Genomic DNA, 23,273 nt, shown 5'->3' on the forward strand with positions numbered 1-23,273 from the left:
AACCCCCTCCCTTCACTGTGCCATGGAAGTTTGCTGGATAACCTTTGAGCCAGTCACATTAACCCTAAGCTACATGACAGAGTAGTTGTGAGGATAAAATGGAGAAAAGGAGAAATACATAAACTACTTTGAGTCCACACACAGGAGAAAGGTAAGTAAGTAAATAAATAAATATTTTTTTAAAAAAATTGAAAAATAAGAGATAAATAAATAAATAAATGTTCTGGGCTTGAAGAGGACTGGCTTCTTCCATATGAACTTACCACACATTTATATCCACAGCTGTCCCAACTATAAGGTTACTTAGGAGAGGGTGCACCAGAAAGACAACATCCCTCCCCTACAGAAGGTTGCCTAATTCCCTGTTACTTTGTAGGTGCCTGCTAAGAGTGTTCATTTAGAGATACACAGCTGTTTTGAATGGCAATGCCATTTTGCTTCTGTTGTCTTGATTATGTTTTGCTAGTATTTTTCTCTGTGTTGTTGTGTGTTTGCTTGTTGTTTTAGTAATTTTGCTCTACAAATTTTAAGAGATTTGGTTAGTTGTAATAAGGATTTGAATTACTTTTAAGGCAAATTATAAATGTTTAAATAAACAAATCGATAAATCCCAATTCAATTTATTTATATGACCAATGAGAATAGCAGTACCTTTCTAAGGAGACTGGGAACTTTTAAGATATTATGGCCAGTCAGAACAAATACTATTAAGGCCATTCACAACAACAGTGTGCTCACACGGAAACTGAGCATACATGGGATGGTACAGAGACTATTAGTAAGGCATTTCAAATAGCTTTATGGAGGTTCCCAGCATGCCCTTAGGGATTTCATGCCCTGACCTGAATTCAGTTTTGGAGAAAGGTAGGATAAAAACATTCTAAATATATATTTCTAAATATTATGCCAAAATTTCAAAGCATACCAATACTTTTTCTGAATTTCCCTGAGAGTTCATGAGTTCCAAAAGAAGTGTTATTGGATTTGTTTCGTTTGGACGAGACAGCACTGGAAATTTAAAGTACCTTAGTAATCTTTGCCTTATTTGCAAATATTTATTTATTTAGGAGATTTATATTCCACCCTACCTCACAAGTGGGCTCAGGGCAGATTACAACATCATGAAACAGTTAAAACAAAGTCAATAAAACAATAAGTAAAGCAGTTAACCTCATAGTCACAAGTTAACCACATAGTCATAGGAGACAGAAATAGTTCACAAAATATCCAATTGGCAGATGAATCATGTCATAACTGGGCCATCAAGTGGACACTTCAGCACACTTCATTTCAGTATACTTTGGACATGTCAGCGTGCTGAGGCAAGGGAGGCCAATATTGATTTAGTAAGGATACCCGCTGCCTCAGTTGAAGGCCTGGTGGAACAGCTCCATCTTTCATGTCCTGCTAAAATGGTACATGCATTTCTACAGTCATTCAAAATATGAAGTATAGGTGGTCCTTTACGATCATTGAATTAGCAATTCATCTTTAGTTTCCTATGGACCTTTTGAGAAACTGCATACCTCTATTTTCATTTGGAAATCTCAGTGGATTTCCATTGCCCTTCAGAAAGAAAGTATTCTAAGTAATCTTCAGTGTGATTGTTTTTACCAGTAACAACGTAAGTAATTTTTTGACATCTTTCCTGTCAAACTGTATCACTCTTATATGAGAATGACAGGCTGTCTTCTACCTATTGCCCAAGATGGGGGAGTTATCACTGTACAGTAAGAATATCTTTCCACCATGGACTATTGCATCTCTTAGATGTCACCTTCCTCATCCATTGTGGTCACATGATAACAAGAGACAGGCTACAGAGATGGAGGCAGGAAATCCCAAAATCATACGGCAGGGTGGCCAGCGGTAGCTCTCCAGATGTTTTTTGCCTACAACTCTCATCAGCCCCAGCCAGCATGGCCAATGGCTGGGGCTGATGGGAGTTGTAGGCAAAAAACATTTGGAGAGCTACCGTTGGCCACCCCTGCCATACAGAATGAGAACCTTTCAAATAGTCCTTGTAGTACTTGAATTTATACCAGAGCCCAAGGGAAAATAAGCACTGTGATGCAGTAGAATGGTACCTTCCCAAAGAATCCCTTGACAGTGGGGAGAACCCCATTTTATGTTGCTGCTCCCCAGCTTGCACTGCCTCCAGCTTTTCTCCTCCTAAGCTCTTCCCCAGTAGCACTTCAGGGCTTGTTCACATGTACTAAGGTGATCCTTAGTATTAGTATGCTAAGGATAGGAAGTTCAAAGACAACAAACTAAAAATCCTCCCACCCCCAGTCAAATGCTCTTTTCATCCTCCTGATAGGGAAATTACAAATTTTAGATGGGTTCAAATAATGGGTCCAAACCACTACTAACACTCTTATTTATTGCTTATGATCAAGTAAAGCATCTATTTTTAAGAAAATTCAAGAGGCTGTCAACTTTAAAGACAAAAGCATAACCATATATCGGCAAACCAACATTATGATCTTGCAGAACTTTTATGCCAGTTATGCAATGACAACTCAATACTGCATCAAAACTTATTCAGTAGAAAAGCAAGCTATGCTTTCTTCCAAAAATACTTTCAAGACTACTACTGCCTTATCTATTACAGTTCCTCAGGGCAGATTTATTACAGTTCCTCAGGGCAGAGATGTTCTGACAGGCATCTGGCTAAGGGCAGGAAAGGTTCCATCTTAGCACTCCCACTTTTCTCCCTCCTCCTCCACGAGAGAGTGACATCAGCAGGACTTAGATTCCATCTTGTTTTTCTCAAAATTTAATGTTTATTGTCATTGCCTTGGTTTTAATTGTTTTTGCTGGTTTTATACCATTGTAAATCATCCTGAGCCCAGTTTCTGGGAAGGTGATCCAAAATTTAGTAAAATAAATAAATAAATAATAAAATTTATCCAATTAACTTTTCCAAACCATTTTGTTCAATGCAACCCTATAATCTGTGGAGAAAAACCATCTTGAATAATTTAATTTTGCATTGTCTGCAGAAAGCCAGGAGAGTGTGAGCTTTTCTGACATCCTCAGGTACGCCATTCCACAACAGAGAACCACAACAGAGAAAGCATGTGTACAGGTAGTTACTGCTTTTGCCCATATGGAGGCTGGCACTGACAGAAGCCCCTGCTGACATATAGGGAGAGGTGGTCATGTAGATAAGAGGGACCAAAGCCAAAGCCATGAACAGCTTTGTATGGGATAGCCAATACCTTAATTTGAGCCCTGTAACAGATGGACAGCCAATGGAGTGAGTGTCTGTAGAATGGGAGTAATATGCATTCTCCACCTTGCTCCTGATAATGGTCAAGCCATGGCATTCTACACTAGCTTATGTAAATAGGATCTTTAGGGTTTGTAGAATCGTTTGGGCTCAAGTGCTGTGTTCTACTGGAGAAAGTTTTCCTTCCAGACGTTTCGTTCTCAGCTGCGGAGAACATCCTCAGTGGCGTTGCAGCCGGAGCAGGCGCTCAGACCTTCTTGGCTGCTGTGCATTGAGTGGGGCCAGAGCTGCTGGAGAGCTGCTATTTCTAGGCTGGAGGGGGTGTGATGAAAGGGCAATTGGTTTGTGGATGTGTCCATTGTTTGGTGGGGCTTCCTGGAAGGGTAGTGATAAGGAAACTGGCTGTTGAATGTGACCATTGTTCTATGTTAATTGCTGGGAGGGTTGGAAGGGGTGTGAAGATAAGGAAGATGGTTGTTGACTGTGCTGATTGTTCTGTGGAATGTGCTGGTTGTTCTGTGACTTTCTGAAATTTACAGTTTGTAGGGTGTTTTGCAGAGCTGGGTACCAAGATTGGTGGATGAAAATGCCTTCTTCCTTTCTGTTAAAATTGTGCTGGTGTTTGTAAATAGGATCTTATTATGTAATTTTTGCACCACTTGCTGCGTCATGTTAATACTTGTGCTGTGCTTCAGTTCTTTCTTGTAGAAGTCTGGCGGCTCCAGACTTCTATAGTCCTAATGCACTGCTGCTACATTTTGTTGATTGCACTGATTCACTATGTGTAATGCACCTGGAGTCCCCCTGATATATGTGGACTATAAATAATATAAATAAAACATACTGAATATTAAGTGCAATTCCTTGTACACTTAAAGACTGCTTTCCTACATAATTTTACCTAATGGATAAAGGCGTCTATTTACACAGCTTAGAAGTGCCCCTTTGAACTTCCTTCCTTCCACTCCCTACTGCAGTGGAATTCCTAAACAAACAAAATAGGTTTGAAACACTGAATCATTAAAATAAAGACAACCCAACGTGAGGATATGCGTGCAGTGCAGAAGATCAAGCCCTTAAGAGATTGCAAGAGCTGGGGGTAGCAGTTACCTGTTCCTCTGGAAAAACTCCCCCTTGAATCCAGGCAACCTCCCCTGCAGCCTGGCTAAGGTAGCCATCTTCCCCTCTACCCTTCGGCTCCTACGGATGGTGTACAAGCTGTCGCCATAGCAACTGGGCTGTACCACACGAGCCGGAACTGGGGGAGCACAAAATGTATGCTTTTCCACGTATTTTCTTCCACGGAGAAGGAAGAGAGGAAGCCAAATATGCTCTGGGGTTGGTGAAACGACTGAGGCCGGAGGCAGAGTAAATCTCTCGAGATAATCTTTGTGGTGCTGCTTCCCGTTCCAGCTTGCAATGGTTCAGCCCTGTTTCCTTCCAGCACCGCGGCTGCTTCCGGGATACCAACATGGGGGTGTGAAAGGATCCGCCGCCGCTGGAGAGTGGTCCGCTGGACTGTCGCCCTCCCGAATCTCTGCGAAGCGGCACCCGTCTCCTCAGGGAGCGGCCGACGGCGGGTGCTGGGTACATGTTCCGGGTGGCTGAGCCCAACCCGAGTAGACCTCCGGCCGCTAGGAAGAGCTGGTGAGGGGCGGGGAGAGGGTGGCAGAAACAGGGAAGGCCCGGACTCTCTTGGCGGGGCAGACGATTTCGGGTCGAACCCTTTTACACATGAAAGGTTGAGAGACACACTGGAGTAGTAAGTAGTTATCCAGATGACGAAGAAAAGAAAATACGTTCTTTAGTAATCAGCCGGGGGAAACCGTAGCATGATGATGATGATACATTGATATTAATACCTAGTGGGTGCCCATCAAGCTGCTTCTTGAGGCCAGATACAGGACCCGATTGAAATGTCAGCAATATTTGTAAGCTCTCTAGTGATATAATAAGGACGTGGATTTAAAAAGAAATGAAGCCCCCGGAGGTTGCAGCGCAATAAAACCAGAGAGGAGAATTGAGTGGAATAGTAGGGACAGTAGGAAGAGGTTTCTGAGACTAGGTGCTCTCTCTGTAAGTTGATGGAAGGCTTGTGGGTGCTTGTAGAATGAGGCTAATAAGTACGGCTGTGGGAATTAGGCAAAAAATAAATGAAGAGCCCACAGGATGATCCTCATGCTCTAGCCTTGTCTTTCACCATGTGCTGCAGTAAGCATTTGAGATGGGGTGAACTCATATTTCTTGAGCAAGTATTCATAATAGTTGTTTGCTGTGACATAATAGACTGGTTTGCAACTAAGCAATACCTTTAGCTTGATCTAAAACATTTGGTCATGTAATCATCAGAAAATGCAGAATTTATGTTTTGGAAATTATACATATCTCCTTAGGACAAAAATAGTAGGTAATCATATTGATCCATAGTAAAGACATGGAATTTCTTTTTTTAAAGACCAACCAAGATAATGGGAGGCTGACTTGAATCCTATGCTAACTTTCTGCTCTCATAAAGGACATGCTTGCAGAAGGGGGAGGGTAGTTTTTGCCTAGTCTCCCCTGTCACTGCAGCCATGATTTTCCTAAGGGTCCACTGTCCCATGGGGTATAGTCTCAGGGGGCATAAATAATTGCAGCAGGAGATGGAAGCAGACAAGTTACCACCTTCAACACAGTTCTACTTTCACTGTATTGTATCCAAGACATGGCATACAAGCTTTTGAGTTCTCTGGAACTCTTCACAGGCTGGATGTTGTTGTTGTGTTTTCTTAAATATGAGAAGGAAAGAAGTAGAGGGGGGTGGGAAAGAATCAGGCTATATTCTTAATGCTTCTTCATTCTTTTTATTGGGAGTCTTATTGGACGCAGGAACTGTAGAGTCATCACAGGTGCATGGAGCCAAGAAATGCCATCCCGTATCTTTGGGTACAGTTTGGCTAGTATCGGGTTGCACCCTTTGGCATGCTGGAAACAAGGAGCAAAAAATGGAAATGATCCAATTGCAGACATAACCAATAAATGATCAAATGTTGAGTTGCTTCAGGTTTTTTTACTATTGGATCCCAGTGTGCCAAAAGTGCTACCTGATACTAGCCCTACTTGTGTACTTTGATGTCAGCAAACCACTCTGTGGTGAATACTGACAAAGACTATGGCTTAAAATCTTTTCTTTCCACAGTGTTGTGTTATTTTGTTTAGTCTTACTTGATTTGCGTTTCTGGAGCTTTCTCATGGCTGTTTCTGTACAAGACTTGGAAGAGTAGTAGAATACTTACTTAGAAACTGAAATTTTATGTACACTTTAAAGTAAATCTCACTGAACAAAGTAGAACTTTCTTCAGAGTGAAAGCACATAACATTAAATTGGACATAAGCAAAGTCTGGTAGTTACTGGATAAAATAGCCTTTCCAATTAGATTTGTCAGTGCTTTTTTTGTTATTAGAGTTATATATAATAATTTGATGTCTGAGCATATTGTAATTAGAACACAGGATCTCCCAAATGTGCTTGTGCATGTTCTTAGAAAAACACTGGATGGTATGTCTTAGTGTCTTGTGTCTGTGATGTCTGTCCCTGATCTCAATAGGAAGCCTATAATAATAAATATGGTATACAATTTACAGCATTGTTTATAAGGCTGCTTTCAGAAATTAGATACTTTCCTCATTTTTTCTTTACATAGAAACACAGCCTCTAACTTAGTGTTATTCAAATTTAACAGATTACAAGTGTAAACTTGAATATGTGTCTAGCAAATTCAGCCTTCATTGTATGCTAAATTGCTTTCTAAGAGACAGGACTTTACTGGAGCAGTGGAAGGCATAGAGCAAGAGTGGCCAAACTGTGGCTCGGGAGCCACATGGGGCTTTTCCACACATGTTGTACGGCTCTCAAAGCCCCCACTGCCTTGTTGGCTGGCTTGGAGAAGGCATCTGTTTCTTTAAATCACTTCTCCAAGCCAAGCAAGCCAAGATAAAGTCGCTTTCTTTCCACCTCTCCCCCCTCCCCATCTATTTGTCTTCCTTCCTGGTCTTGCGGCTCTCAAACATCTGATGTTTATTCTATGTGGCTCTTCTTATATTAAGTGAGTTTGGCCACCCCTGGCATAGAGTATCCATCTTAGTGACTAAAATTGCATTTTTAAAAGGCCAAATTATGGATAAAACAACATCCACTTTTTCATTTCAAACAATCATTTTTAAAAATCCATGCTGAAGTGTCAGGATTCTGTGCACTGAACTCTTTATTTTCTGCCAGGAAACATAAGCACATATAACAAGGTGGAACATATATGAACATATGAAGCTGCCTTATATTGAATCAGACCCTCAGTCCATCAAAGTCAGTATTGTCTACTTAGACTGGCAGTGGCTCTCCTGAGGTTTTTCACGCCTACTTGCCTGGACTCTTTTTAGTTGGAGATGCCAGGGATTGAACCTGGGACCTTCTGCTTACCAAGCAGATGCTATACCACTGAGCCACTGTCCCTCCCCTAAAATATAGGCTTACATTTTAGATTAGTCTCAGAGAACAAAGTGCTCTCTCCCTTCTTTCCCTCCCTCCCTCTCTCCCTCCCCTCCCTCTGTGTGTGTGTGTGAGAGAGAGAGAGACTGACTTTGTATCTCTCCCACACAAAGCAGCCATGGAGCTCTGTGGGGGGACGCAGGAAGCAAAGAGCCACTGAGGGAGCTGGAGGGGGAAAGCAAGTTACGGAGCAACGGCAGTAGCATCCCTGAAAAAGGAAGCAGGAGAAGGAAGTTGCTCAGGGGACAGATTTGATCCCTGTGGGGGTCAGATCTGGCCCATGGGCTGTATGCTTAGCACCCCTGGGTTAGAGTTTCAGACTAGGATGTAAGAAGCACAGGTTCAAATGCCCACTCTGCCATGGTGAGGATAAAATGGACATGATAATGATGTAAGGTGCTTTGGGTTCCCAGTAGGGTATAAATACATCTGTATTCCATTTTTCTTTATGTATGGTTCAGATTAATAGTCCCCTTTCCAAGGCAGAAAAGTTCTGTTGGATCATTTATGTTGACGTGAGTTGGAAAATAGAATCAGGTGCCTTACAAAATGACGTATAGCAACTCTCTTTTAACTAAGTCAACACAAGATTTAATTTGATCAGGCAAAAATTTGATAAGGTTGTAGAATAATACCTTCTTCTGTTCTTTAGGAGTGTTGAAGGATGTGGTTGGGTCTTTGGAGATCTCAGTAAGGTTCTGAGATAAATCTAGTGTCAGAACTGTCTGGGGGAGACAAGGTTGAGTTTTACATCAGCAGAATAGAGAGGGAAGACATATTAGGTAGAAAAGTATAGATTTTAAATAATTTCTTTAAAAATTATAGGTACTTAGAAATGGTAGGCTAAGGCCCAGTAGGATGTGTATGTTAGCTGTGCCTGATAGATTTTTAGGCAGTTCAAAATGTTAATTTTATGGGGAGAGGAACGTAGGAGATACTTTTTATATATACATTAAGCTGTCCAGAGGCTATGGGTAAAATTATATATGCTCTGAGTAATGTAACTGGCTTACATTTATTTATTTATTCATTAATTTTATTTACTGCACCACACAGGCTTTCACACTTCCTGAATTGCATCATAGACTAGCCGCTTTTAAGCTACTTGTGATAATAACAAAATTCTCTAAGGTGTTTATAACTTTTTCATGCCCAACAACATGATTCATCTGCATCGGAAAGTGATGGCACTTAACAGGCAAGGAGTATTGTTTAAGGCAGCCCATGGTTATGCAAATATACATTTTAAGGGACCATCTTAAAAAGGTAAAGGTAGTCCCCTGTGCAAGCACCAGTCATTTCTGACTCTGGGGTGACATCGCATCACGACGTTTTCATTTGCAGACTTTTTACAGGGTGGTTTGCCATTGCCTTCCCCAGTCATCTATGCTTTCCCCACAGCAAGCTGAGTACTCATTTTATGGACGGAAGGCTGAGTCAACCTTGAGCCGGCTACATGAACCCAGCTTCTGCTGGGATTGAACTCAGGTCATGAGCAGAGAGTTCAGACTGCAGTAATGTAGCGTTACCACTCTGCACCACGGGGCTGCTATACGGACCATCTTGGGAACTGGTAAAACAGAAGATGAATAGATAGAATAATTTCCACAGTTGAATCCTTGCTTGAGTATTCTGTCCCACCATACAAGTTTGTACGTGACACTTACTCAGCTGAATGTTTGGATTTGGAAAGAAAATTGTGTCCCTTTAGTAACTTTAGTAAACTTCAATAAACTTTTTAGAAGGGTTTTTGTTTGTTTTTTGCAGTTACTTTAGCTAAAATGGAACCTTTCCGGATTAAACACAATTTTATTTAGCTAAAATGGAACCTTTCCGGATTAAACACAATTTTATTTGGTAATATATGGTAATTATAACCAGTTCTAATACCATATTAACACTTGCTACCTTCCCCATACATTATACTTTCCCCTCCCCCCCTCCCAAATCTTGACTTCCGCCGGTGTCAGTTACCTAAACTTCTAATACCAAAAGGTATCTTTAACTTTAAAAGAATCTTAATAATGAGAAATAAAAAGAAAATGTATATATATCATTTTGCAAAGAAGTTAAAAAACACCATTTCTTATTCTTTATAAAGTCATCTAGTTGTTATAATTCATCTTCTTTCTTCTTCTGAGTATTCTCAGAAATCACACAGTGTCCTTTTATTTTCCATTCTTTTTCTATGTACTTTCTAAATTTATCCCAATCCCTTTTAAATCCCTCTAACTCATAGTCTCTCAAGATTCTTGTCAGTTTGTCCATTTCACTCCATGACATAACTTTTACAATCCAGTCCCATTTTTCTGGTATTTTATCTTGCTTCCATAACTTTGCATATAATGTCCTAGCAGCTGAAAGCAAGTACCAAATAATAGTTCTATCTTCTTTTGGAAATTTCTCCATTTGTAATCCCAATAGGAAAGTCTCTGGAGTTCTCTTAAATTCATATCCCAAGATTCTAGAAATTTCTTTTTGAATCATTTGCCAAAACTGTTTTGCTCTTTCACAAGTCCACCACATATGGTAGAAAGAACCTTCATGCTGTTTACATTTCCAACATCTACCTGGCATCTTGTTGTTCATTTTTGCTAGCTTTTTAGGAGTCATATACCACCTGTGCATCATTTTATAACAGTTTTCTTTGATACTATAACATGTCAAATTTTTCATAGAATTCTTCCACAAATATTCCCATGTTTCCATCTGTATTAACATTAATTGCCCATTTTATCATTTGAGATTTTACTACTTCATCTTCAGTAGACCATTTCAATAATAGTTTATATAGTTTTGAAATCAACTTTCCATTGTCTCCAAGCAGAACTTTTTCCAATTTGATTTGCTCTTTTCTTATTCCTTCACTTTTAATGTCACTTTCCACCAAGTTCTTAATTTGTTGAATTTGAAACCAATCATATTTGTTTCTTAATTCTTCCATCTTTAATTCGATTTTACTACCTTGGATTTTCAATATTTGACCATATGATAGCCACTATCCTTCACCTTCAGCATATATTTTTATTACTTCCGTTGGCACTATCCACAACGGCTTCCTCTAATCTCCATATTTTTTATATTTTATCCACGTATTTAACAGATTTCTCTTTATATAATGGTGTAAGAAGAAGCCGTCCATTTTACTTTTACCATAGTACATATATGCGTGCCACCCAGATTTGTTTCCATGTCCTTCTAATGCTAAAAGTTTGTTATTTAACAACATTATCCATTATTTTATCCACACCAAGCACACCGCCTCATGATATAGTTTTAAATCTGGTAGTTGAAATCCACCTCTTTCTTTAGCATCTGTTAACACTTTCATTTTAATTCTTGGTTTCTTTCCAGCCCACACAAATTCCGAAATCTTCCTTTGCCATTTAGTAAATTGTTTATGGTCCTTCACAATCGGAATAGTTTGAAACAAGTACATTATTCTCGGTAAAATATTCATTTTTATTGCAGCTATTCTTCCCAATAACGACAAATTGAGTCTATTCCATTTTAACATATCTTCTTCCACTTTATGCCATAACTTTTCATAATTATTTTTATATAAGTCAATATTTTTCATGGTAATTTCCACACCTAGATATTTTACTTTAGACGTAACTTCACACTCCGTTGAGCTCTGTAATTCTTTCTGTTTTTCAATTGTCATATTTTTACACAAAATTTTTGATTTCTCTTTATATAAAATCCAGCCAATTCTCCATACTCTTGTATTTTACTCAAGAGCAGTGGCGTTACTTTTAATGGGTTTTCATTTATAAACATATGATCAGCAAATGCTCTATATTTATAGGAAAATTCCTTCAATTTCAGTCCCTCTATCTCTTATCTTCCTGTATTTGCATCAGCAAAATTTCTAAAGTCATTATAAATAACAACGGAGATAGAGGGCAACCTTGTCTTGTTCCTTTGCTGATCATCATATACTCCGTTAAATCTGTATTAATACAAAGTCTTGCCCATTGTTCTGTATATATTGCTCTCACCATTCTAATAAAATTCTCTCCCAATCTCAATTTTTCCATCACCGCAAACATAAAGTCCCAATTTAAATTATCAAAAGCTTTCTCTGCATCCACAAAGAATAGCGCCACTTCTTTTACAGGATGTCTTTCATAATATTCTACAATATTTACAACAGTTCTAATATCTCTTATTTGTCTCCTTGGAAGAAATTCTGCTTGCTCTTCTTTAATAAACTTCATAAAAAATTGTTTAAGTCTTTCTGCTAGTATTCTCGTATATATTTTATAATCCACATTTAACAATGAAATTGGTCTATAATTTTTTATATCAGTGACATCTCTATCTTCCTTTGGAATCAAAGAAATTACCGCTTCTTTCCACGTATTTGGTACTTTCCCCTCCAGTCTTATAATATTCATCAATTTATGCAGTTTGGGTGTTAACCCTTCTCTGAGGACTTTATAAAATTTTGCTGTAAATCCATCTGGACCAGGTGCTTTCCCCATTTTCATTACATTTATTGCTGCTTCAATTTCCATTTTTTCTATTGGATCATTCAGTGGATTACAAAACAAAAATGCAACATAATTTGTCTACAAGAAGTTCACATTAAACATATGGACTATAAATTTTTATGGAATAAGCAATTGGGTTTGGAATTTTGATGTTTCTAAATCATCTAAATCATCTTCCAAAATATCCACAATAATTTTTATTATATAGTCCTTCAGATCATGTTCATTTTCAGGTACCCCTCTCAGACGTACCTGGTTTTCCATCAATTTACAGTCCTGCAATACAGCTTTCTCTTGCACACTTTTTAAGGTGGAATCATATTCTTTTACTTTTTTCTCCACCTCATCCACTTTTTTTGATGTTACTACGGTTTCATTTTTAAGGTCTTCAAATTTTTTCTCTAGAGCTACTGTACTAGCTTCAATGTCCTTTTTAATTTCTTTCTTGAGCGCCTTCATTCCTTTCATCAGCCTTGCTTCCATAGCCTCTAACTGCTCCTGCATCTTTTCCATTGAGATGGCCCTTGTATGTATTGGCTTGTGATCTGACATTAAAAAAATGCTCAAAAATTTGATCTCAACAAATTGAAAACTATGTATCAGATTTAAAAGAGCAGGACTTGCTCTTTCCAATGAACCTAAAATTGCCGCTCTGGGGGCCCCCCAAGCCGAGATATTAATATTTCAATTTTTAAAAAAATCCAAAATGATGGTCGCGAGTTTTCTTACCCCTTTTTTCAAAAAATTTTCTTCCTTTTTAAGCCTCTATAGTTGCTTTCAACAGTACTGCCCAGTAGGATTAACTTTATAATGTCCAAATATACCAATTCCACCAATTTTCAAAGTCCCAAGCACTTTAAAAAAAAATGTATATATATTTTATTTTGCCCTCCTTTTAATGGCCACTGATGTTTTTCTATGGTTTTTCAGTCCTAGAGTAGGCTGGCTGACTTGCAATTTGACCTTCTTCCAATGGATACTTCCTGCTTTTCTTGCCTCCAAGTTCCGTTCTCACTGGTAGTCAAATCACACGATGGTACAAAACATCACTTCCTGTGGAATTCTACTGACCATCAATGCTGTGACGATGGGGGTGTTTTTCAGAAACCACAAGTATTCAAAACATTCTTGTTTTTTTTTCACTTTTAAACTCTGTCATTTAATATTAAATAGTTCCAAATTCACCCCTCCTCCTCCTCTTTATATAAGCATGCTGTAGTCTTTTTGCCACCTTTTAATTATTTTTGTAAATCCTTATTTTAGTCCTGGAGTGAAAGATAAAAATCAATACCTTCTGCTGTGGCTATCCAAGTAGACACCATCCTGATAGTAATCCAGATGTTATTTGTAGTATAGCGGTGCTGGATACTGGTGAGTTTAAGTCAATTTAATGACTCTGGAGACTCTCTGCAGACAATGTAACGCACTCGTCGCCGGAGACTCTTCAAAGATTCAAAGGAGCCCCCTCCGGAGCTCCTTTCCGCCAAAGTAAATCTCCTCCAAGTTTCCCAAGCGTGTCTTGGACTATTCTCTGTATGAGAAAAGTAGGTAGTAGGCATTAGATTGCCTTCTCTACCCCCACATAGAGGTTCCAGCTGCCTCCCTTATGAGAGGCAGTTCAGCTCTCCTTTTTCCAGCCCTCGGAAGTCCCTCTAAATTGGAACCTTTCCAATAAAATTATTGTGCTCTCTTGTTGCATGTAAATAAAATTAAAAAAAAGAAAAATATTGCCTTAGAATCTATGCAGTCTTAAAAGAACTCTCTTGAGAGGTCTTATTTTAGTGAAGTACACTGCATTCATCCATCCTAGTTTAATCAAACGCCTGTGATATCGAAAGGCATGTGCCTTGGTGAACTGAAGTTTATTTATAGTGTTCACCTGCATTTGTACATCACAGTAAATTGATCAAAGCTTGATCAAATTGGAAAGTTTTCATCTGACTCCATGCAAGAAGGCAGAAGAAGCGAACGGCATGCTGCTACCAAAGCAGCTATCTGTCCTGTACAACTGGAGTTGAATTGCAGTTTGTTGTGAGGTCCAAATGCAACCTAGGTGTCCACAGACTTTGGATTGCCTTACTAATTGTCCATTATTTGTGGCAATCATTTATTTATTCCCATCTTGTGTCTTTGGCAAATGCCAAAGGATTATGGTGGCCATAGTGTTTTATGCTGGTTCCCAGAGATTTGTGCTGCTTCCATAAAAATTCCAAGTAAAACTAAATGAGACCCAGCTCCTCTCCTTAAGTCCTGTGTTGAATGTGGAAAATATTAGAAGGGTAGTAGGGTCTTGTTCTTACATACCCCAGGGTTCCAAAGTAAGAAACTATCTTGCACTTCTCTAGAGCCTATGAAGATATTGTGGATGGATTAAACTGCTTTTTCTGTGAAGCTTTGTATAAGGTAAAAATAGTATCCTTCCCTGCCCCAAATCCTCTGTGTGTCTGAGGACTTGGAGGGGAGAAGAGCAAGTTTGGTTTTGCTGGGCTCTTATGGAAGCAGAAGTAATGTTTCTGCCTGAAAAGATGGACCTCTTTCTTTTACATTCGTGGATTGATTGTCATGGGGAGAAAGTGTTGCTACCGGGTGACCTAGTAAGGGAATTTGTGAACCCTGTAGATCAAAATCTGTGTATTCATTTTTTTTACTGTATCTAATGTTAAAAATAGGACAGTTTTTACGGTTTTTTTTGCTAAATTGGGTTTTCAGGTTATTGTTTTTTTTTTTAAAAAAAAGCTAGAATATCTAGTTATAATTCTAATAGTTAACCAGGTAATTTTTCATGCTATTATTCATAACTGGATTTTTTTTGTCACCCCCCCTCCCCAATACAGGCATTTCAGTAAGACTATGGAGGAACTAGTTCATGATCTTGTTTCAGCACTGGAGGAAAGTTCAGAGCAAGCAAGAGGGGGCTTTGCAGACACAGGAGATCATTCACACAGTGTCTCTTGTCTTCTAAAACGCCAGGCCAGAAAGCGAAGGGGACGAAAAAGACGTTCATTTAACACCCATCACCCCTGGGAAACTGGCCATTGTTTAAGTGAAGGCTCTGACTCCAGCCTTGAAGAACCAAACAAGGATTATAGAGAGAATCATGCCAATAATAAGAAAGACCATAGTGATTCTGATGATCAGTTGCTGGTCGCAAAACGCAGGCCGTCTTCAAATTTAAACAACCTCAGAGGTAAAAGACCTCTATGGCATGAACCTGATCTAGCAGTTGACAATTTAGGAAATAGGACTCTGCGTAGAAGGCGAAAGGTGAAACGAATGGCAATTGACCTACCTTTGGAAGTAACAAACACACTGACTTTACACCAGCAGCAGGATATTAGGGATCAAGAAATGGACAATGACAACAGATCTTGCCAACATCAAGAACTAATAAAGAACAAAGTTAAAAAAAGAAAACTCACTGCATATAGGCAAGGACCAGAAATTTTGGATGAAGGTGTAGTCATAGAGAATGATGAAATCAACCAGGCAAGCAAGGATAAAATGGAATATGAGGAACAAAAGGGATCAGATGAAAACATGAGTGACAGGTTACTTTTCCATTTTTCATTTAATGCTAATTCAAAAGCACCTTTGTTTGACTTGCAAGTGTTGATATACTTATGCCAAAGTGTTTTCCCTGTATTCTGTGATTAAAATGTAATAACAATGCATGTTGACCACCTAATACCATTTGGAGACTTCCTTTTAGAGTTATATAGTCAGCTCCTGATACCAACTTTCTGAAAGTTGTTTTCTGGAATGTATTTTTCTTGTATTATCCCATAGATAATATTTACTTTCTGCCTGAAAAATTCTAGGTGGTGGCTAGATCATTTGCAGTGTAATCAATCTAAGTCCATTACACTGTTAATAACTTCAGCCTTATGAAGTCCATATATTGCAATACTTCAGCATCTATCTGTGTCTGAGGCACAGAAGGGTCTTTCCAAACAGTTGCTACCTAAGATTCCTTAATTTAGGATGCTGAAAATTAATCTTGGGTCTTTCAGCCTGGAAGACATGTACTACCTTTGACCTATTTTATAGGTGAAAGTCTGTGGCTTGGTGGCAGAGCATGTATTTTGAGTGCTGAGTATCCCAGGTTCAATCACACAACCTTAAGGTCTTGTATTGTACAGTTGTACATTTTTCTTTTGTTTGATAAGATAAGATGTTCAGATCTAATGGAGCTAATGCCTACGGTTTCATAGGCAAACAACTAAAATACAGCTAAAATCACTGTATTAAGAGAAATAAGACACATTTGTATTATAGATGGCACAAAATTGCAGTTTTTTTCTTGCTCATTCTTTTCCCTTCTCACCCCTCTAGTAAACCTTGACTCAGTTTTGCATGCTTGGCCAAGCCAAAATAAGTATTTGCAGTTGCCAACTACATTGATTGCAGCTCTGTTCATACATTCGATACTTTATTGTTCATTTCCGCCCCCCCCCCCCCGGTGCTAGCAGATTATATCAGGAAGAATTCTATAATTCAATAGCTTTGCTTGTAGGAACTTCTGTATGCTAATGATTTAGGAATAAGACTTTAAAAGGGGACATTTGTGCTAAAAGAATGTTCACACTAGTCCCAAGAATGATAAAGTGGAGAATGTGGAACTTAGTCAAGGACATACATTTAAGTTGTTTCACATTAAGGTCATTATCATACCTTTGGGAGTCAGGAGAGCCAACATTATCAGATTTCAATTTTGTTCATGTATTTTTATTCCAGGCTTGCTTTTAAACTGCATAATGCTCTCTACTAAACTATATTTGCATCTTTGATATAGCATCAGCTTATTTTCCCTCAACTGATACTATGGTCCTGCTAAGTAAATTTAATCATTGTTGAATACATTACAAAATTAAAGTACTAAGTTGTTGCTTTACAAAACCCATAAATGACAGAAGATGCTTTCTGAAATCTGCACACAGAAATTCTAGCACACCTGCATTAGGCAGGGGTTCTCTGATACCTACTTTAGGGGAAGTAATAGATGTTGCATTTTGAATATAATGTATTTGAGGGAACCTCAGTAGGTAGATAGCACAGATATGACAAAGTGTTTTCTAACAGGCACAGAATCCGGACTGCTTAGGGTTTTATATGTTAACTAGGAACAAGGCCCATTCTGAATAGAAAGAGGCTCTGAGGGACTGCCCCTCCTTGCTGTCTTCCCACCCACCCAAGTTGAAGGTATTCACTCCCCCCCACAACCTCAAGGGGAGCTGACTCTTTTGCAGCATAAGTTATATGATTCCATATAAGGTGTATTGTATTGTATTGTGGTCTAATGGAAGAACCTGCATGATCTTAAAGAGCAGCTCCACCTAAAGTGTATTTCAGTGGTCAACTGTAGAGGACTGCAGAAACATACATAATGGTTGCCAGATCTCCAGATATGAGTACATCAAAGGAAGTGTGTGAAAAGCAGTACTGGCCAGAGCTGCTGCCACTTGTGTTAGCAATTCTGAAATGCTTTTTAGTTGTCATTTTGTAGTTGATTGTGAGTGAACACAATTGGATATTACAATGTTCTTTAAGGCATTCTCTTTACAAATTGTCACTAGAGCTGACAAACTTTTATATGTTTTGTAGCTGTTCACGTGCAATGGGCTAAAGTACCGTAATTCACAAAGATTACATTTATAAATAGCTTTGTTAGGATTTCAGTAGTGCATTTTCTTTTAGAGCACAGTGAGGTGTTATATTTGCTTTTCCCTCCCTAATGAAACCAATCTGTTTACCTTTGCAATTCATACAGCAGAAAAAGTTGTTCCCTATAGATAATATACACTTCAGATGCTCCATTTCAGGTTTTACTGGTGGGGTAAGAAAATATTTATTTCAAGTATGTGTGGTTGAAGGTTCAAAGTAAATTTTAAACTTCAGACAAGCAATATATATATTTAAAAGTGGGCTGTAATTCCTCATTAATTCCTTATTAAAACCACAGAAATAAATGCTTCTGAAGAATAATCACATGTAGTGTGAAACACAGGCCCTTCCTAAATGGTGCCCTGATGAATTTTTGCTGCTTTGTAGGTTATTTGGCAGCAAATGTTTGGATCACTGCTTTCACAGCCAATCCCAGTTCCCTGGAGCATGAACTGAATAGTGCACACAATGGTATACTTGTATTTGCATGCACATACATTTGTATACATACTGCAAAACATTTGGAGGATGTATGAGAAAGTGTAATGTTCGAAGCAGCCATCAGTTGGAAATTAAAGGAAAATAAATGGTAAACAGTGTCTCTCCCCCCTTTTCTTTGTTGTTATCATATTGATCATTTTCATTTTTTTCAAGGTGACCTTTTGATTTAATAGGTTGTTATTGTAAACGTTGTTTCTTTGTCTAGATAATGGAATTATAGTGAATCTTTATGCAGGGTATTTTTCAGAATATTTTGCAAATGTTAGGAAAAGTCATTATCTCAATACATGTATTTTATATGTTGAAGAAAGAATGCTTTTGATAGCAAGTCTCTCCCCGCCCCCCTTTATTGAACAGTGGTGTTTGGGATCAAGCTGAATTGCACAGCATAAGAAAGGAGCAGTGAGCATTTGATGGGAACAGATAATAAAATGCATCAATTGTGTCAGCACCTCATTGCAGTCACATCTGGCTTACTGTCAGGGTCCCATTAGATTCCTGTGGTTTTATGTGCCAAAAAATAATATGTTCTGTAGTTAATGGAACTGGGATATTTGCAGTGTGTGTGTGTGTGTGTGTGTTTAAGCATATTATTTTCTTTTAGATTTTGGTCAGGCTTAAGTTTCATTTGAGTTCCATCATGTCTGTTTAAAATTTTACGACTGGATGTCAATTGGACTTTTGATCTGTTTCTTTCTCTTCATTATTACAGTGAATCCAGCAGCCTGAGCAGTAGTGATGCTGGTTTATTTACAAACGATGAGGGAAGACAAGGTACTGGAGTAGTACAATTTTTAGTTTAGTTTAGTATGGCATATTATTTCACCAGAGGTTGGTTTATTTTTAAATCTACTTCCTAGGAATTTTGGGGAATGAACTTCAACATTTCATTTCTTTTTAAACCCTGCAAAAGTGAGTCCATGTTTAAAAACAGAAATAATCCATTTATTCACTGTAGAGGCACATAAGGTAGATGCTTGTGAACAAAATGCCAGATGTGTTTATTAACTCCAATATGTGTGTATAAAATTTGCAGCATTGTGATGCTTTTGATATAAAACCGTTACTGCTGTATTCCCTATGTTCTTCAGCACTGATGTTAATAAGGGTTTCCTTTTAACAAAGTTTAGAGATAACTAATCAAAGAGAGAATGTGCACTCTTCTTACTTTTCCATTTGACCAAGAGTGTTCTGTCATATGTTCACACTCATACACCTTCAAGAGCATATAGAGAGGCAAACCATATTATCATAAAACTCTGGAACTTCCTTCCGTTGACAATTTGTTAAAGTCCAGTGTTTTAAAGCAATAGGGTAGCCCTAGGCAATTTTACCCAGAACTATTCTTGGTGCCTTCCACTGTAGACAGTCTCTGGTATAAAATCTGAGTCCCGCATTCATCACCCCTTCCTTTAGAAGGTGATCCAAAAGAATGGACTACCACTAAAAACACTGGAGATTTTTAAGAGGTTGAGTGTTCCAGCCTGAAAATAGGTACCCTTAAAAAGAGGTGCTGTGTTGACCTGAAGTGGCAGATGGGCCTGTATATGATGCAGTACTTAAGGAACATGAGTCCTAATTTGTGAAGGACTTTTAAAGTTTAAAATCATCACCATGACTTATGCTCAGAAACATGTATGCATCTAATGTAATTTTGCCAGACTGGAATAATAAGGAATCGTCACCAAACACTTGCTAGTTAGTTGTACTTTGCACAAATTGTAGTTCCCATTAATTTCAGAGGAAACTCAGTGTTGAGTATGTTAACAGTAGTCCAATCTGGAGATTTTCTTATCTGAATGACATGAGTATTGTTCACTGGTTAATAACAGCCTGCAGAATACATTAATTTGCTAGATATCTATCTGCACTATTAGCTGATTACTACTTGCACTACTTTACATTTAATAGTAAATCTTGCACATCAGCTGTGTGCTAACTACTACATTATATGATATGTAAAATATAATTATTCAAAAGCCTAACAGTGTGAGGCAGTTTATCCATTTCAGTCCTGTTAATAATTTAAAATAGTGAAATAGAGTGATTCAAGGGAAGCATGTCCTTGAAAACGAAATCAAAGTTTGAAAAGACCCAGGCACCCAAATCTTGTATTTGCAGTGCTTAAGAATTTCTTTAGGGAAAAACTATTAAAACTTAAACATTGATTGCTACTTTGGGGAGCAGTTATGAGAACCTATAAAATGTATTTTACTTGGATACAAATGTAATGATGGGAAAACAAGAGCCACCATGAAGATCCCTCTCCTACTGAGTCTACTTCCCTTTTCCAGCTTAGCCTTGGGGAATCTCTTCTAACAGCTGCTTCCCTTCCCTGTATCTTACTTTACATCTTCCCTTCCCTTGTATCTTACTGACTCATCTTGCACTCGAGTTCTCCAACTTTCAAGAGTCTCTGGAGCATGAAGACAATGGAGGACAACACTGCTACAGTCAAGACAAATGACCTTACCTCACATTGTCAGTAGGGCAACAGATTCATTCTTTCTAATTGACTGTAGGTCTGTGAAGTGATATATATAGGTCTGAGGCTACTTACAATATATGCCAGTGCTATCGCTGCAACTATCAATACTATTCAGAAAGTAAAAGTTGGTCTAATGAAACATACAGCAAAAGCATTTTACAAGTTGAGTATTTTTTGTATACAACTTTTAAATGTTGATTTAATGAAGTATACAAATGTAAACTCTTAACTTTGTGTGTATATATATATATATGTGTGTGTGTGTGTGTATATATATATATATTCCTTTTAAGAGGCAGTAAAATATTGCTAGATTCCTGGTGACATGTAGTACATTTTCAGCATGTCTTAAGGTATTGTCGTATATAATTTAAAATCAGCATTTTCAGAACCTTTAATGAACTCAATTAAACTAATCTTATTTGGTTACATCTGCTTGTAATTGCTTCCACACTTTTAAATACCAGACACATCATAAAATTAAGCTAAGTGTATATCATTATCAACTGCAAAGGGCTGGTTTTATAATTTTATACCTTTTAATTCCATGCAAGATTTAAGGCTTGTTTATTGTTAATGTGTAAAATATAGTAACTTGAAATGAGTTTCCCTACAGTCGTCACTACAAGGTTAGCCAGTTTATTAATTTTCACATATCTGAACTGGTTGTGAAATGTTATCATTTATGTCCTCTTAGTTGTCATACTAGTAAGCATCATGTTCTGAGTAGAGCTGCACCACAGGTGCAACAATTTTACAGAAGTAAAGGGGAAAGTAATTCTGATTATGTGAGTCTCTGGGTTATAAACCTGAATATCTTCTTTTAACATGAAGTGTTTTTAACACAGGTGATGATGAGCAGAGTGACTGGTTCCATGAAAGTGAGCCTGGAGGTGCCTGTGGGATTACTGGGATAATTCCCTGGTGGGAAAAAGAAGACCCAACTGAACTAGAGAAAGAGTTGCCTGATCCAGTCTTTGAAAGTATCTTAACAGGCAGTTTCCCTCTTCTGTCCCATTCAGGCAAGAGAGGTCAGCAATATTTAAAAGACATAATAATATATTTTAAACTTGTTATGACATATGCGGCAGTATTATTAATATAAACTAAGGTTTGTGATCAAAGTCTTAAAGCAGATTTAAAAAGTTGAGAAAGTATCTAATATACCCTGAAGCCCTAATCCTGTGCGTAATTATGAAGATGTACACTGTCATATTAGTCAGGTGGGTGTATGGGCAATTCTGTCCATCATTGCAACCGAAGTTTCTTACTGAGCTCTCGGAATTTCTTAAATTTCTGTTCTCTTGCCTTTATTAGTAGTTTTTTCCAGTTTCTGTCAATGCTCATCCTTCTGGACTCTTGCTTAATGAGGGAGTCTCTCCAAAATAGTTTAAAATATTTATATCATGCTCTCTCAACTTTCATTTCTTAGGAAGCAATGTTTTGTCTGATGAAAACATTGAATATATGTTTTTTAAAAAAAAACACATTTGCAAATATTGGTATTAAAATACCTACTATCGTTAAAATTAATTTTAAAAGATTAGAAAATATTAAAACATCAGTAAAAATAATTTGGTAGTAAAGGAAGAAATCAGTTTCATGGCTTTTCAGAAATTATAATTGTTATCATTTGTTGATCTATATCTGATATGCAGTATAAAAATACAGTAGAGTGTGACTGATAAGCTTCGCAGGGCTGAGTTGTGCCATTTTTCTGTTGAAGAATGTGCCTCTAACTACATTAGCAAAAAATTCTGTATCTACCAATAGTATCAGATGCAAGCAGACTTATGTGAAGTTGAAACTTCCAGCAAAGTCTACCTTTTGAAGCTATCTAATAAATGGTTTTAAGAACAGATCATTTTGAGAAAAAAATGCTAGGATAAACAACTACGGCTTGGTTCTGCCTGTTTTTACTTTTTCAGCACTTATTATAAGGAGGTGCTAGCTGAATTAGACTAACAATTTGATTATAAAAATATTTCCAGCAATGAGAAGAGAGTTTTTATTTCTGAGGTTGGTTCCTGCCCTGGAAGGGACACATTACTGTGACTGGCATAGAGACTAAAGATAGAGAACTAATGGAAGGTGCCCAGATGTGACATGTCCACCATTGAATGCCTGTAGCTCATCTGCATTGCCACTTGCAGGCATTGCCTATTGGCCAATCTGGTCAGATGACTGGGATCAGCAGGGCAAACATGGTTGGAACCCCTCTCTAACTCTGTTTCAGGATGTGGAATTGTACGCTATAATCTGATCTCATCAGATCTCAGAAACTAAGCAGGGGTAGTACTTGGATGGGGGAACACCAAGGAAGACTCTGCAGAGGAAGGCAATGGCCAACCCACTTCTGCTTCT

General features: G+C 38.0%; 2 protein-coding genes across 6 annotated transcripts in view; one reads left to right on the forward strand and one right to left on the reverse strand.

The window, feature by feature from the left end:
• SPATA17 (spermatogenesis associated 17) overlaps positions 1 to 4,614 on the reverse strand; it is a 236,750-nt gene extending 232,136 nt beyond the window's left edge. Inside the window, exon 1 of one of the 3 annotated variants that reach the window (XM_060246683.1) lies at positions 4,346 to 4,614. In XM_060246683.1, coding sequence (XP_060102666.1) covers positions 4,346 to 4,413 — 68 coding nt within the window. In that variant the 5' untranslated portion in view covers positions 4,414 to 4,614. The remainder of the gene's footprint in view (positions 1 to 4,345) is intronic. The other 2 variants (XM_060246692.1, XM_060246674.1) reach the window with 2 other exon arrangements.
• A 131-nt stretch (positions 4,615 to 4,745) lies between these two features.
• The window catches only part of GPATCH2 (G-patch domain containing 2), a 233,328-nt gene continuing 214,800 nt past the window's right edge, over positions 4,746 to 23,273 (forward strand). For all 3 annotated transcript variants that reach the window (XR_009555796.1, XM_060246651.1, XM_060246661.1), the window contains exons 1-4: positions 4,746 to 4,882; positions 15,094 to 15,807; positions 19,134 to 19,195; positions 21,758 to 21,940. Coding sequence is in view for 2 of the 3 variants with exons in the window: in XM_060246651.1 (XP_060102634.1) it covers positions 4,827 to 4,882; positions 15,094 to 15,807; positions 19,134 to 19,195; positions 21,758 to 21,940 (1,015 nt within the window). In the remaining variant the exon portion in view is untranslated. The remainder of the gene's footprint in view (positions 4,883 to 15,093; positions 15,808 to 19,133; positions 19,196 to 21,757; positions 21,941 to 23,273) is intronic.

This window comes from Heteronotia binoei, chromosome 1, assembly GCF_032191835.1.
Source record: "Heteronotia binoei isolate CCM8104 ecotype False Entrance Well chromosome 1, APGP_CSIRO_Hbin_v1, whole genome shotgun sequence".
NCBI classification, from domain to species: domain Eukaryota; kingdom Metazoa; phylum Chordata; class Lepidosauria; order Squamata; family Gekkonidae; genus Heteronotia; species Heteronotia binoei.